This window comes from Notothenia coriiceps, unplaced genomic scaffold (assembly GCF_000735185.1).
Source record: "Notothenia coriiceps isolate Sejong01 unplaced genomic scaffold, NC01 NC01_scaffold00018996, whole genome shotgun sequence".
NCBI lineage: Eukaryota > Metazoa > Chordata > Actinopteri > Perciformes > Nototheniidae > Notothenia > Notothenia coriiceps.
This window is the reverse complement of record NW_011351697.1, coordinates 1,517,015-1,532,502: the sequence shown is the minus strand read 5'-3', so window position 1 is coordinate 1,532,502 and position 15,488 is coordinate 1,517,015. Positions and strand designations below refer to the sequence as shown.

General features: G+C 41.2%; 2 protein-coding genes across 2 annotated transcripts; one reads left to right on the top strand and one right to left on the bottom strand.

The window, feature by feature from the left end:
- The first annotated feature begins 2,952 nt into the window (after positions 1-2,952).
- Positions 2,953-7,265, top strand: lhfpl5a (LHFPL tetraspan subfamily member 5a). The gene is made up of 3 exons (XM_010778048.1): positions 2,953-3,355; positions 5,525-5,761; positions 6,480-7,265. The coding sequence occupies exons 1-3, from the start codon at positions 2,953-2,955 to the stop codon at positions 6,488-6,490; spliced, it is 651 nt and encodes a 216-aa protein (XP_010776350.1). The 3' UTR covers positions 6,491-7,265.
- An 80-nt stretch (positions 7,266-7,345) lies between these two features.
- Positions 7,346-14,686, bottom strand: LOC104951421 (SRSF protein kinase 1-like; the record flags this gene model as incomplete). The annotated part of the gene is made up of 10 exons (XM_010778065.1): positions 7,346-8,720; positions 9,074-9,166; positions 9,361-9,430; positions 10,297-10,404; positions 10,545-10,639; positions 11,286-11,687; positions 13,401-13,644; positions 13,735-13,760; positions 14,211-14,376; positions 14,567-14,686. Coding segments are annotated over 10 exons (1,509 nt in total), but the record flags the coding sequence as incomplete, so codon positions are not given.
- Positions 14,687-15,488: the final 802 nt, after the last annotated feature.

Genomic DNA, 15,488 nt, shown 5'->3' with positions numbered 1-15,488 from the left:
CACACACAGCCCAAGGAACAAGCTGCGCCAACTAATTTAAACATTAAAAAAAAACTATTTCTCTGTTACCCCAAACTTTGGTACCCATAATGTACAGACAAAATACACCAGGGTGGAATATGTAACAATGTTGTGTATAACAATGCAGTTTTCAACATTTATTCACATTTTGGATTGAGGAAAAAGTCCACTTTCTGAAATCCTATTTTGTTTAAGACTTTTTTAGAGAGACAAATTATGAAAGGGGAGAGATTGAGGGGATGACACACACAAAAGGAGCCCAAAACATGAGCCCAAAGCCCTACCAAGTGAGCTCTGTGGCAGCCCTTTAAACCAGAATGTAGTTGAATACAACAATGATTTTTAAGATTTCATAGAGCTTTTCTCATTATGATCTGTCTCTAAACTAGTATCATTATCTAATTATTTCATGTGGTTAAATGCTCTATCATCTTGCCCCATCACCTCCTCACTCATCTTTTAGGGGGGAATCCTGCGACTTGTTTCTATGGAAACAGCCTCTAAAGAGAGCAGGCAGAAAGGGACAGGAAGAGATGCTGAAACGGCAGAAAAGCCTCTTTGTGCTCTCAGATTGCCTAAAGAGGATCTAAAGGTTCAATCACACACACAACTTCTACCTCAGGCTAATGGGAAGATACTATGACCATCACCAGCGTTCTAGATGTCACTTGATGCCATAAAAGCTTTATAAATCCTTTACAATACTCTGTGTGTGCACATTGTTGAATATATTGCATTTATTTACAAAATCTACCATTATGTAAACAATCCAGTATTGTAGTGTCTTGCTCATGATTTGTGCCATTTCACTGTTAGGAAACATTTAAATGAATGGATCCATTTAAAGCGCTGTGACTAAAAGGTTTGATCTCATTATGCATTCATGGAAGAAACCCAGGCATGCACATACACACAATTAAAACACACATGTGCACTTGAAGGCAAGCAGTAAATCCCAGCAACACACAAGGACACACACAAAATCTCACTCCATTTTGTATCGGAAAATTGAATTGCTGCTCTTGAATAACTTGATTATAAACAACCTCCCTCACTCTGGGGCGGCATCACTTAATAAAGCTAAGTGCATTGACACACTCATACACACACAAAGACACTGCGGATCTATATATCAACCACCTATTACATGAACCACATCAACAACAACAAAAATATTAAGTGGGACTAAACTGAGATGAGCAAACGTCACTGACATGGGACATTAGGGATTAAAGGTCAGAATTCAGGCTCTGAGATTATTACATTATTCAGTCAGCCAGGGGATTGGGCACTTGAGTATTGGCCCATTAGGATCTCAAAGCTTCCACAAGGTCAACTATGTAAGCTATAGTCATGTGAAAGGGCTTCTTCTGTGCATTCATATGTTGTCACAGTACAGGAGTATGTGGGCCAACCACGCATGCTGCTGTGCTGGAGGGAAATAATGGCGTGTGACTGTGACAAAAGTGCCACAAACAAGAATTTTAATACTGCTTTGTCTGCCGTAATACATTAATGTTGCATGGATAAATACAACAGATTCAATAATGGACACAACACACATTTAATACAAAACATAGGTGAATACGCATGCATCAGGAAAAGGAAGAAAAGGTAACATCCTCTTCTACTATAATCACAGTTACATTTATGGGTTTACTGGCCAATATATTTCACAGGGGGGGGAACTGTTTTTTCTGCTCTATTTATTGAACAGCTATAGTTAACAGTCACTTAGCAGATTTGACAAAGGAAAGGTTATAAAATATAGGCACAACATTGAATTGCTAAATACACATCAGTAATAATATTAGCCATATAATGTAGTGCTTTGGAATTTCAACTAAACATACATAAGTAAACAATTAGAATATTTCTATCACCAGTGAACCCTTGACACTTGACACCAGCACTCACCACCACCAAAATCCACAAGACCTTCACGAGTACAAAAGTGAAACCCCTGTGGTTTTTTATGGTAACACATCTGGGATATAGAGGTACAAAGTGCAATTCCTTCTGGTTTCCTAAAAACTGTAATTTAGGTGGTAACGGAGAAACATGTTGGTTAAACTGAAGCTCTGTACCTCCATCTAGTGTTAGATAGTCATACATACTAGTAAGTTTGTCTCTTTCTATTACTGGCTCAGTCTTTTGAGTTATAGAATAGGCTCACATTCCTTACAACAATAATCACATGTGCATCACATGTAAACAGTTGTTGTTTGCAGCAACTGTTCCATGTGTTTATACTGACTGTGAATAGGAATAACACACTTAGTGATGGTAGTGATTAATATCCAGCCGTCTAACTCAGTATAATCATGAAGGTGTCTGTCTGTCAAAGAAGTATTGTTAGTTCAAAAAGATGATAAAAGAAGTTACATTTAATATGAGTATAATTTTAGTGGACAGACATTAAAACATGAATCTATAAGTAAGGCTGACCACAATGCTTGGCTGAGTTGCTGTGCATCTGCATTACGGTTTCTTATCTGAACAAATGTGTGTTGGTTAAACAAAGACATCTGAAATAAAGAAGGAAAGTAAATACATCCAAAGCCCTTAAAAGTGAAAGTGGGAAAACCTTGCTTGCCACCTGTGTTACTCTATTCTGCAGATCTTGTAACCATTAAATATGCATTGCCCGGAGAGGAAAGGCACTGTTAGCTGATACAGAGGGGAGGTACAGCCATCCTCACATTCACACTCTGAACAAATCCTTTACTGCGGCTGGGATATGTTAGTTTATGGAGATGTATGACTTCTGTGGTGACATTAGTGAAGTTAAACATAGACACTTCTTGAGGTCATACTCTTGGTCACTCTTTAACAGCTTCACAGAAGTAAGAAACACCAAAAGAAGGTGACTTTTGCTACTTTTAACACCATCCAAGGGACTTCTTAATTTGTGTAGCCCTCTCTGTCGCCATGCTCCCGGCTGTTGAGGCTGCCAAAATCTACCACACCAACTACGTGCGTAACGCCCGGGCCGTGGGGGTGCTGTGGCAGGTGTTCACCATCACCTTCGCCGTCATCACCGTTGTGGTGTTCATACAGCCCTACTGGATCGGGGACAGCGTGCACACGCCGCAGGCCGGATACTTTGGCCTCTTCCACTACTGCATCGGGAACGCGCTCACCTCGGAGCTCACCTGCAAAGGGAGCGCGATGGACTTCGGCTCCATCCCGTCCGGTGCGTTCAAGACCGCCATGTTCTTTGTGGGGATCTCCATGCTACTGGTGGTGGGCAGCATCGTCTGCTTCAGCCTCTTCTTCTTCTGCAACGCAGGGAGCGTCTACAAGATCTGCGCCTGGATGCAGCTGGCCTCCAGTGAGCCCCGTGCAGGGTTTGGTTAACGTTTGTGTAGCACATGGAAGGTCCTACTAAAAAGAGCTGGAGTTTTGTATGATTCACATAAAAACATACTTTTGTTTTTCTCTCATATAGCCTCTTGAATGAGATTTTGAATTGTGCATTACAATCCTAATGTTCTTTAAAATATGCCTATAAGATACAACATGTCATAGACAAGCAGAATGCATTACAAAAAATGTGAAAAAACATAATTGTATTCTTACAAAGTATAGCTCCAAAAGATGGCATCTGTGTATATTGAGTTTCTTTATGTCTGCACACGAGCATACTTGTCTTACCAAACTAGTGAGAAAGGTATGCCACCCTAATAACAATTAACCTTAGCCATTGTTCCTACTTTACCCCCAAAGAAAGGACCCAACCAAATGTCAGTTTCTGATTTCCAATGAGCTGTTTATCTTTTAAACAAGTCTTAAGTACTCCTCAGACAAGTAGGAAATGCTACACTGTAGAAATACATTGTCACATGTCAAAGTATTGTGTTCAAATGTTTACATCACCAGTTATTCCTAACTAATGTATCTAATGGGATTGTAAAACACAGGTCCGACATCTCCAGCCCGGAAGTAAAAGTATCTAAAGTTGTTACATGTTGTGGAGTAAAAGTTCAATACATTTCCTCTGAAATCTGGTGGAGTTGAAGTTTAAATCAGCATAAAAGTGAATAACTTGAGTCAATGTGTTTTCGTTAATTAACACCACCGAACAGAAAGACAAGAAAACGCACATGCAAAATCCATATAGATTTAGATATTTGTTTTGTAATATGTGAGTGGAATATTATTTAAGCTTGGGTACAACATCCAGCAAACCCATTTCAGTAGTTCCCTTTAACACACGCTGCTCACAGAGGAAAGTGAAACACGATTCTGTTTCTGAAACATGAAGCAGCTTGTGAACAGATGTAGCTGTAAGTGAAAGGACAAGCCTGTAATGAAATAATGAGATTAACCTCGAGGTGTGCCGTTACACTTTCTCCTCTCCCTCTGTGTGTGTGTGCGTCTGTCTTGTAGGGAACAGACTTGATAAAGTGAGTGTGACAACTTTGTGGAGGCGAAAGTGTGTGTGAGGCTCAGAAAGTGAAGGTGTGTCTCGTCACCTGATAGTTTACGTGAATGCTGTGGTGGGATGGCACGAGGGCGGCTGTCTTTCTGCAGAGTCAATAATGGATGAACAAGGTCAATCTCTGGAGTTGAGATGCTCTGGTGTTGCTAGGCAACTCACCTGCATGTGCGAATGTGTCTCTTTATGTGGGCAGCTGAATGAGTGAAGAATTTATTTCATTTTCTTTCTGGTTGTGTTGGTATTGCATTTTTAAATGGTGGTTGTTGATATTGATGGTGAAAAGCAGAAATATTGAACCAGTTAACGTTAAATATAAACATCAAACAAAATTCTTGTTGTGCAGAAATATTCAGATCCTTTTCTTAAGTGGAAGTTAAAATAGGCCTACCACCCTGTGATAATAATTTTCCATTGAAAATTGTATTTATTAAAAGTCTGTAATATTATCTGGTAAATATGTTTAAATGAAACTTTTAAAGAACTTAAAGCAGTTGTACTATTTAATAATATGTAATTAGATCAAAATGCATCAAGCATGTTTAAGAGCATTTGTTGTTGTGATCATTTATATTATGTATTAATCTCAGTGGAACTTTCTGAATGTTTAGTTTGTAAAACCAAGCGTTCTAATCTCAAAAAGTATTACAACTTACATTTCAATTATTAGAAGGAAGAGCAGCACGTGTCTGTAAAAGCTGGAACAATTAAGTATTTAGTGTATTTACACGAAAAATGACAAACAGAAAAAAATAGTTTCAGCTCAACTTGTAGTTACTGTTGAGAAGTTAAGCCTTTTTATATGTTTGCATGCAAAACACTTGATTTGTAAAGTGAGAAGTAACTAAAGCTTCCAAATACATGTTGTGCAGTTAAAGTGCAACTTTTCCCTTTGAAATGTAATGGACATGTATAAAATGTATTGAAAAGAAAGTACTTAAGTAAAAGTACTTTTTGTATTTTTTCTACAGGTTTATCATATCAAAATCCTTGTGCGATTGAATAAACAAACAGCTAAAAGTACCTGCTTTTTAACTGGATCTCATCACCCCTCTGTCTAAGGCACGTGCATGGTGATTGGCTGCATGATCTATCCTGACGGCTGGGACTCGGAAGCGGTGAAGCGCATGTGTGGCCAGCGGACCGACAAATACACTCTGGGCAACTGCACGGTGCGCTGGGCCTACATCCTGGCCATCATCAGCATCATGGACTCCCTCATCCTCTCCTTCCTGGCCTTCAGCCTGGGCAGCCGGCAGGACAAGCTGCTGCCAGAGGACTTCCAGGTGGAGGGGAAAGGTACCAGAGTGTGGGGGGGAGGGGGGAGGAGGACAGGCTGGAGGAGGGTATTAGTGTGGATGTTAAAAGAAGAGAGGGGGTTCCAATGGAGAGGACATTATGTAAAATGAATGAAAACGGTTGGATGAATGTTAAATGTTTCAGAGGGATGGGTGTAAGAGTTAAAGCAGAGACTAAAAGTTCAGACATAACTATCTCAACAACTATTGAGTGGATTGCCATAAAGTTTTATAAAGACATGCATGGCTTTAATGAATCCTACTAATCCTCTGACTCAAGCATGTCAAAGTGTTCACTTTTTCAGTGAAACACCTCAACATGTGCTTGATGGGTTACTTTCCCTCCAGCACAACCTTAAGGTAGACATTTTACTTTTTTTATTAAATGATCTCAACAACTATTGGAAGGACTACTGCGAAATATGGTACATTCATGTTCCCTAGAGGATGACCTGTAATGTTTAACATCCACTGTCATTTCACCTCGCATCATCAGATCAAACGTCGTTTTTTCCAGTTCTAATGATATGACAAGCAGCATCCTACTTTTTGTTGAGTGCTGCTAACGGCTAATAGCTAACCATGCTTGCTCTACATAGGTGTTTTTGTTCAATCTAGTATGCCGACACAAATCTATACTAGTGTCTGACAGATGCAATACATCTCCTTTTCTAATGTTTTCTCTTAACTATAGATAACTTCATTTCTCTCAACTTCAGATAATGCTTAGGCCCCCTGTGGACACCGGAGGGAAGAGATGGACAAGACTTTATGAGGAGAACTACGGACCCGAGATTCACACGTACTGCAAGGCTTCAGGACAGTTAATTACAATCTTTAAATAACTCGCCATAAAACGTTCACCCTGTCCTTGACATTGTGACATCTTATTAACAGACTTTGAAAACATGCGAGGAGTCACTGTCCACCTCATGACTTCATGTCTTGTTAGCCGATTGCTACTGTATTTCTACACTAAAACAAGGGAGAGTTAGTGATGTGGACTTTTTGATACAGCTCCTTTTTACTTTGGAGAGAATAGTCATACATTTTATACAAACTCTTACAACTGACACCATTCAAATTAAACATGTTCATCATTTGACATGCAAACTAATAACCGCGGCGTATTTAAAGAACCATTGGGAGTTATTTTATTGCCACCTTGTGCTAAGAGTGCATGGTCAAGTCCAATAGAAATATGCTAATGCTTTAGTCCTATTGGTAATGGTGCACTTCAGCCTCTTGTGGCAGAAATTGGTATTACAGCAACACGCTAAAAGTATCCATCACAAAATCACCTGTTCACACCGCTTTGACATATGAAGAGCAACATAAGGAAACTCATACTTTCTGTACCAAACTGTTCCTGTACATTAGGCTGGACATCCTAATAAAATACTCTCCTAACTGTTCTCTAAGTAAACTTGGATCATGGATCTGTTATTGCTTTACTGTATGGTCCCCCATTAGATTCATAATGACGTGTGTTAATACAGACTTTACGGGGATGTATGTCCTTGTATGTTTATGTGTTTCAGAGAACAGGAACACTGCAGTGGTGAATCATGAAGATAAAAGCTAGTTAATTTTGAAAAATGTTTATTAATATTACCTACAGAAAATGAACAAAAGAAGAGCCGAGTCATGGACAGAAGTAGGAGACTTTGTAGAAAAACAAGCAAACATGGTCTTAAGAAGCTTCAAAGCATTATTACACCATTCGTTTTTATTACAATCTACTGTTTTCAAATCAAACACCTCCATGTGCGGCTGAAACACTAAAAACAAAGCTTTCGTTCCTCGAGACATTTTCAAAAAGTGTAAAAGAAATAGCTTAACTCTTTAGTTTGCGTCTTTAATATACAGAGCCGAGAGGGAGAGACTAAAGGAAGACTCTTTGGTGCACTGCACATGTAGTTTGATTTGACCGTAAAGTGGGGAATATTATATTAAGCCTTTCTTAACAGGCAAAATATGATGGAGGTATAAAAAGAGCATGAAGGTGTCGTCTTGTGCATGATGTAGGAAAGGAATCTGGAGGTTTTTCCATGCTATTTTGTATACAAGTGTTTTTTAAGACAACATAAGATAAGGATTTAAAAGAAACACTTAAAATATCTGAAATTACAGTTTGGAGTTCCTGAAAAATAGAGTGAGATTTTTGACGAATATCTTCAGAGCCTGAAATGTAATGTAGTCTTGCCTCTGTATAAATGTATAAAAGTTGTATTTTAACATAGCTAACTTAACAGTGCTAAGAACTCTACTAGTCTCTCATATTGGCCATTAGCGTTACGCACTGATCAGTTCTGAGCACAGCTAACACGACGACATGTCATTAGTCGGACTCATCTCTCTCCGTTTGACAAAATAAAACAGTATGTGGTTTTGAGGGCAATGTTAACATCGTGTCGCCTTCTGCATTTGTAGAAGAGCAACCTCATTCTAAATGACACAGTTTGTTATCTATAGTTAAAAATGCAGAGAATATTATGCTGCAGAAAAGAGAGCTGGAGTCAAGGAAGAAAAAGAGCAAGGCTGATAAGTCCTTTACAGCCAGTAATGAAAAAGAGCCATAAATATAGGAAGAGGACCAGGATCTCATTCTATCACCAGTGTAATCCAAAAGAGGATAAAGACTCCGCTCTTTTTATTGTGTGTTTGAAAGTGTGTTTGGGAAAGGAGGATGCTGGCACAATGCAGTCACATGACTGTACGGTTCCCAGCCCCGGGGGTCTTCAGACCTGATGTCTCCTGTGGTTCAGCGGGCCTCTAGCATGTGAGCCAGGCGTGGGCGAGGCACTGGGCCGCCGTGGCCCTCCTCTCCGGCACCAGGTCCAGCATGGGCAGCAGGAAGCTGCTGAAGGTGTGCGCCTCGTCTTTGGACCACTCGTACTTCTCTACCAACACCTCCATTAAACCCCACGGCTTCAGCTTGGTGATGTGCCGCAGGTCGCCTGGGAGGAACATATCACATTTTGACATCGGACTACAGAAAAGCCATAAGTGATGAATTCTATTTATGCATCTCTATAGATTTTATTTTTAGGAATATCCTACTTAGCCTTTTAAAATGGTAAATATGATATGTATTATATAAATGTTGTGAAAGTGTTATTGGTTGGAATGAATCCACTACAGCACCTCCATGAACTGGAAATAGCTGGACCCTAATTTGCACGTTCTGCCCTCTCACTGAGCAGATGGCTGTTTGGAAATATGACCTTCTGCACCAGATCCCTGAGCATATTTGAAGGGTTAACTGGATTTAGTGACAGCAGACAGCTGGTGGCAGAGCGGGTGTGTTTACCTTTCTTGGTGAAAAACTCCTTGGAGTATTTGCCCGCTAAGATCAGCTTCCTGGGAACTTTACCGAGCAGCTCGATGATGAGCGCTATGTGATCTACAGGGAGGAAGAGGAACACACACACTGATGATTGAGCACCAAGGGAAACAGACCGGACGTTTTAGACTCTGTAGAGTTTACACTATTAAAGGCTACAACTTCCCATGAGAACCAGGCATTAACTCATTTCAGCACGTCTCCTCTATTGGAGTAATGCTCTAGTTAAAGCCTGATATCAGACACACACTGACCTTCATCTCGCGAGTAGTCTTCTCCAGAGTGGGGCTCAAACAGGTAATCTCCAGTTGCCAGCTCAAAGGCCTGAGGATTAAAAAACACACTTATATGAACTCACTAACATTTAGATGGTTTGGTCACTCAGGTCAAGACCCTGGTTCCCTTACTATAGCTTATTGTTTAACTTTGTCTTAGAATCAGAAACAGGTTTATTACCAGGTAGGTTAACACATACGAGGAATTTGACTTGGTGTTGTGGTGCATACATAAAAATAAAACAAATTAAAAACAGATAGAAAACAATTTGAAGAAATGTATAACATTAAAAAATATAGTACCAAATAGCAGTATTTAGATTGAAATCGTAGAATTGGAATAAAATAAATGCACTAATGAAAAACAAAATGATTGTAAACATTGTGTGTATTAATGTAATGCATCGAGTTGGTGTCCATTGGTTCAGCCAACTGATAATGCATTCCATTTATGGTGAACATGTTTTTATTTTTCCTTCGGGTAACTTTATATATATATGCAATCTAACACAATGTACATAAATTGTGATATTAGTTACGGAACATTAATGTTTTCCTTTTGGCTAAAAAAGTATTTCAGTAGATAAGATGCCGTTGGAAAAAATGTAAAGGTGTTTACTTGTGGTCAAAACAAGTCGGAAAACAAACAACACGATCCTGACCAAAAACAATAACATGCCGGTGCAAAACATAAAAAGGCTTTGCAAATGTTTTATAGGCAAGAATGTGCATATGAAAGGTTTTATGAAGCCTGAATGATACCAATGTGATTTGAAGACAAATAAATACATTGATAACTCTAGATGTATATATAGAGAGTGAGTGAGTGAGTGAGTGAGTGAGTGAGTGAGTGAGTGAGTGAGTGAGTGAGTGAGTGTGTGAGTGAGTGAGTGAGTGAGTGAGTGTGTGTGTTACCATGCAGGCTGTGCTCCAGATGTCGGCTGGTGTGCTGTAGCCAGCTCCCGTCAGCACCTCCAGAGAGCGATACTGCCGTGTCTGGATGTCATCGGTGAAATGTTTGTGCTGCGAGAGGAGGAGAGGAGGAGTCGTGAATGCTGATGCACACCACACTAATTCTGCTGGTGTTTACAAAGCTTTAAAGAGAGCGCTGTTCAGAGTCCTTTATTGACAAATACAAAGCGCTAATGTAGATTTGTACTCACCACCCAGCAGGCGTTGCCGAGGTCAGCGATCTTCACCTGCAGCTTGTCAGAGTTAAGAGGGTCCAGGGGGTTTACTAACATATTGCCTGATGATCCTGTTAAAGAGAGGAGAGGGAGACAGGGGAGAGGAGGTGGGGGTTGGGAAGCAGGAGGGAAACAAATGGCAGAGTAATGAAGACACATGGGAAACAACCAAGGAAAGTGCAGTCTTTCCAACAATTGGGAGTCAAAGTCCACTGTTTTCATTGTGTAGACTGAGGCTGCTACTGGAAGGTTCTTAGTTTGCACAGGCAGGGTTATTATGGATTCCATTACAGAGCTACCCATGGAGCTGCTGAGCCAATGGGCCAGGATGATACATATGTATTAACCCTACTATCACAACACATTTCTGTAAATGCTTAATCTTACTAGAAAACAGTACAACCCACACTTAGTGAGCTACTCCAGCTAAAACTGATCATTCTCATTGTATTGCTTTCATGTGAATAATAAGTCCAATTCTGGTTCATACTGAAGTGCATGTGCTGTGAAATGTGATATCAGTGTGACAATGTATTATGAATAAACCATGCTGTATAAATGTAATGTACATTAGATATGTGATATCATATGCAGAAATGACTATGAAAACTCAAACACAAGTTTCCTATGGCTTTATTTACATTCTAGAAAAATACACACAATAAATATGTTCTGTATCTTATACAGACAAAGTTAAATAGTCAAAGGTTAACTAACCATCCTGGCTGTCTTCGTCTTCCTCCACTCTTTTGGTGTCCTCCCCCTGAGTGTCCATCTCCTCCTCCTTCTTCTCCTTCAGCTCCACGGTGACGGAGTCTGGGCTGAGGGAGGCGGGCTGCTGCTGGTCGGGACCCTCGGCTGAGCCGTTACAGGTCTGATGCTCCTCTTTGTTACTTAACGTGTCCGGGGTCTCTGTGCTCCTTTCTGCTTGGTTAGCATTCTGTTGGTCCTCCTGCTCCTTCGCCTGCTCGGTCCCTTGCTCCTCCACACTGGCTTCGCTCTCTGCTGCCGAGGCGTGGCCGTTACAGTTCACCTCCATCCCGCTCTCCTCCTTGGTCGCATTGTCTCTTCTCTCATTTACGTTTGGCATCTGCTGGGGCTGTTCCTCGGGAGTGGGGTCTGTGGGGAAGAGACAGAGGGGGTTATTTGACTCTTGATATTCCTGATTCTTGACACCGAGGTAATGAAAACAACAACATTCATTCATTTATTAGAATTGGTAGAAGGGTTTTTGTTAGGAAGTTAAACGTATCACAATTTCCTGTCTTAAAGAGCCTGTGACACGAGTTTCCCCCATCATCCAAACCCATCAATTTGAGTAAATATTTTCCCCTTGAAAACCGTTACTGAACTGATTTTGGATATTTGTACTTTGATAATCATTAATCTGCCCTTCATGTTGACCATTTTCTGGATCCTCTCGGGGATTCTTCAAGTCCCGCCAAATTATGTGTGACGTCAGCGCTCCAGCTGCACCGTTCAGGATCCCAGCATCTGCATGTAAACGAACGAAGGTGCACACAGCAGCAAGCTCAGACAGCGATGACAGTTTAATTTTGAAGAGAGAGCTCATATGAGGCTGAAGGATCGGTTTATGCTGTATCTGTTAGAAGTTTAGGAATTAGGTGCGTCAATATGGGCGATCATACGGTCATGTAGCCAGTGGTGGACTGGGACTAAAAATCATCCCGGGACTCTCGACCGGCCCACTTCGGTACCGGTCCATCGGGATTCGTCCCGATGGACAGTCCGCCACTGCACCCAGCCCAGCCCAGCCCACGTAAAGTGTCAACGGGGGGAGCCTCGCTGCGGGGAAACGGTGGACCTAGTGTCCCGATCGGAGAGGGAATAATAATAATAATAATCTGTGCATTTTATCCATTAATTTCCCCAACATTGTGGTAAAAAAAACACACGTTTAATCCATGTTGGTGTACTACAACTACAAAAAGCATCGGTTTGTTTTCTCATCAGGAAATGCAGACCGGCTCAAACAAACGATTTTTAAATCATCATCCTCACGATCATCTAATGTATCATATGTTCGCGTAATTGACATGAAAGCACAAATAAATGTAGTTTCATCCACTTGAGTTTACAACTACAAAAATAATCGATTTGTTTTTATATCACATCCGACGGGAGGAAATTCAGCAGCTCTCACTACCGATTTTTAATCCTAATTTAATCATCATCTTCACCACGATCATTTATGTTTATGTTCGCCGAATTGACATGAAAGCACTGACAAATATGAATATACTGTAGTCAACTTCATTAAAACGTTATTAACGTGCCTAAACTCAGTAATTCACCATTTCTACGCATGACAACACACTTTGTCCGTGTTTGGCTCTCTCGCCGCACAGTGAAGCGTTCCCGCATTGACGTCACTTCCGGCTTCCCCCAAAACCTCAAAATGAGTCGAAGGAATTTCCCCGCGATGTTCGAATTATTGATATTTACCGGAACGGTATCGCACCTTCTTTTTTAAACTGACGGTTCGAGATGACTAGTAGCCCAATATTTCATTGCATACAGTTGTTGGGAGGCTGTCACAGGCTCTTTAAGAGGTACTTTATAATCCTCTCCTTCAACCAACTTTATCGGTTGAAGTTCCTTACAAAAAATTACTTTTGAAAACATTTGAACACATCATGATAACGTTAAATAATCTACCATTGCCCGATATGAAATGTTTCTGTGTAGAAGTATCAAACGTTTGTTCACCGCCCTCATTTCTTGTTGACAATGAAGACATTTGAGGGAAGAAACAGGGTGCACGGATATTGAGTTCACTGCATCACATTTCTATTGTCACGACATCCTTACCTGAGTGGGCATGGTTAGCGATGTCCTGCAGCGTGGCAGACATGGAGAGGGTGGCTGTGGAAGTCGTGTCTTCAGTGGCCTCTGTCGACGCCTCTGTCGTCGTCGTCTCCTCATCCTCCTCCTCCTCCTCTTCTCCTTCAGCCCCGCCTCCCTCCATCTCCTGGATCCTCTTCTCCAGAATCTCTGCCTGCTTCCGCTGCTTCTTCTTCATCTTCTTCTTTTTGTTTTTGGACATTTTGGCAACCTTGGGAAAGTAAACATAAGATGAGGGAAAGTCTAAATGTGTATTCTGACTTGATCCTAAGTGTATTTAGCAAAAGAAAACACAACTTACTGGTTTGGGTGCGGGGGCTGTACTCACTGTAGGGAACAGGGAACATCAGAGGAGTACGTTATTGACTGACACATGGCATCTCTATAATTAGTTTTCTATTCAGGGGCTGAGTTGATTCACACCGTGCTGTACTAATAGTCTGCGGCGGCACCCGGCTCAGCAGCAGTCTCATTTCCATAACCAATCCAGCGCTGACTCATACCGACACACGGCTAAGCGTTTCACTTGTATTAGAAACTTCCACTTGCTTTAAGGCACAGAGCATATGCACACTTTTGGACAGTTTGTGCCTCTTGACAATACAATCTTAAAAGTAGGGCAACAGCTCACAATTATCGTGTGAACCAATAGGGTAATAAACATATCATCATTGTAGCTGCTGATACATCTCAACAGCACTCCCCTGTTGTCAGTAACATGCTGATCAAACCACAAAAGTTGCTTAGTGCAGTGCAGAGGGGAAGAGAGACTCTGACCTGCAGAGCCTGAGGGGGGGGCAGCACCGGTCTTCTGCCACTGCGTAGCTTCAGCAGCCATTTTCTTGATGTAGGGCTCGTTGACAGTCAGCAGAATGTTCTCTGGTTTGATGTCTGTGTGGATGATCTTACACTTGGTGTGGAGGTAGTCTAATCCCTGAAGAACCTGCGGGGCAGAAAAGTCAGAGTGTCACAATGATGGATGTTCAGAGAAGGCGAGTACTGGCTTCTGAAGATACATAATTCTCCATCCATTAGGAGCTGACATTGCACTTAAACCAAAAAAAGACAAAACAAATGTATCCCATAAGTGATATTTAAAAAATCTAATTGTTTCTTGTGTAGATGTACAGTACCTGTCTTATGATGCTTTTAACACAGGGTAGGGGCAGGCCTTGGTAATTAGACTTGATGATCCACTTCAGTAGGTGATAACCCAGAACCTCAAATACCATGCACACATCTGAAGAAGCACAAGGTTAAGGACAAACAGAACATGACTTCTCAAATGAATTTCAATCCCCGGTGTACATAAGCCTATAACGTTTACATATTTTCAGGTTCCACCGGCTGAATAATAATCAGTATATAACACAAATATGAAGTTCCCAGAGGATGTCTGGGCATGTTGCCCGGGTGCACAGCTGTAGACGGGCGGCGTGGGAGAGACAGGGAGGGGGCTAGTGTTGCTGCATCGGGACTGAGGCGCTTAAAGACGTGTTAAAGCACACAGCTAACTGGACGTCTATGAACGACAAACAGCCTGGCATTACTGTATGTGAGGCTTGCTGGAGATTTGAGACTGCCAAATGACTGTCATTCAAATTGAATCTGGTCACTGCCGTTTGCATTCAAACCTAATAATTCTGGTTGAGATATGTTGACCGTTTTTAAGGTAATGCACACAAATGTGGCCTTGAAGCACAAAGTAGTCTATTCAGATCCTTTTGTATGTGTTGTAGGGGTGTAACCGAAATTATTCGGCACGGGCCCTTCGGTACACGTGTGTACCGAAGTGTACCGAACGAATATAACGTTAAACGTAAAACATTGAGAGCGTGAACAACTTTTTGGAAGTAATCTCAGGTGCTGCGTCGCAGCATTCAGAGTAATTTCCTCACATTGGGTTCAACGCGTCATAGAGCGAGCAAGTCATTTCATTGGACGAGAGGCATACTATGAGAGCTGGTCACAGGGATGCGTTCAAATGTAGTCAGTAATTTGAGGAACTGTCGAAATGGCGAACGCAGATAAAGTTGAGCTCAAAAATCCTCCAGC

Bases quoted from the DNA above. Each gene is read 5' to 3' on its own strand.
- lhfpl5a (XM_010778048.1), top strand. From the start codon at position 2,953: ATGCTCCCGGCTGTTGAGGCTGCCAAAATCTACCACACCAACTACGTG. The intron at 3,356-5,524 runs GTGAGCCCCGTG...CCTCTGTCTAAG, and splicing joins CTGGATGCAGCTGGCCTCCA to GCACGTGCATGGTGATTGGC.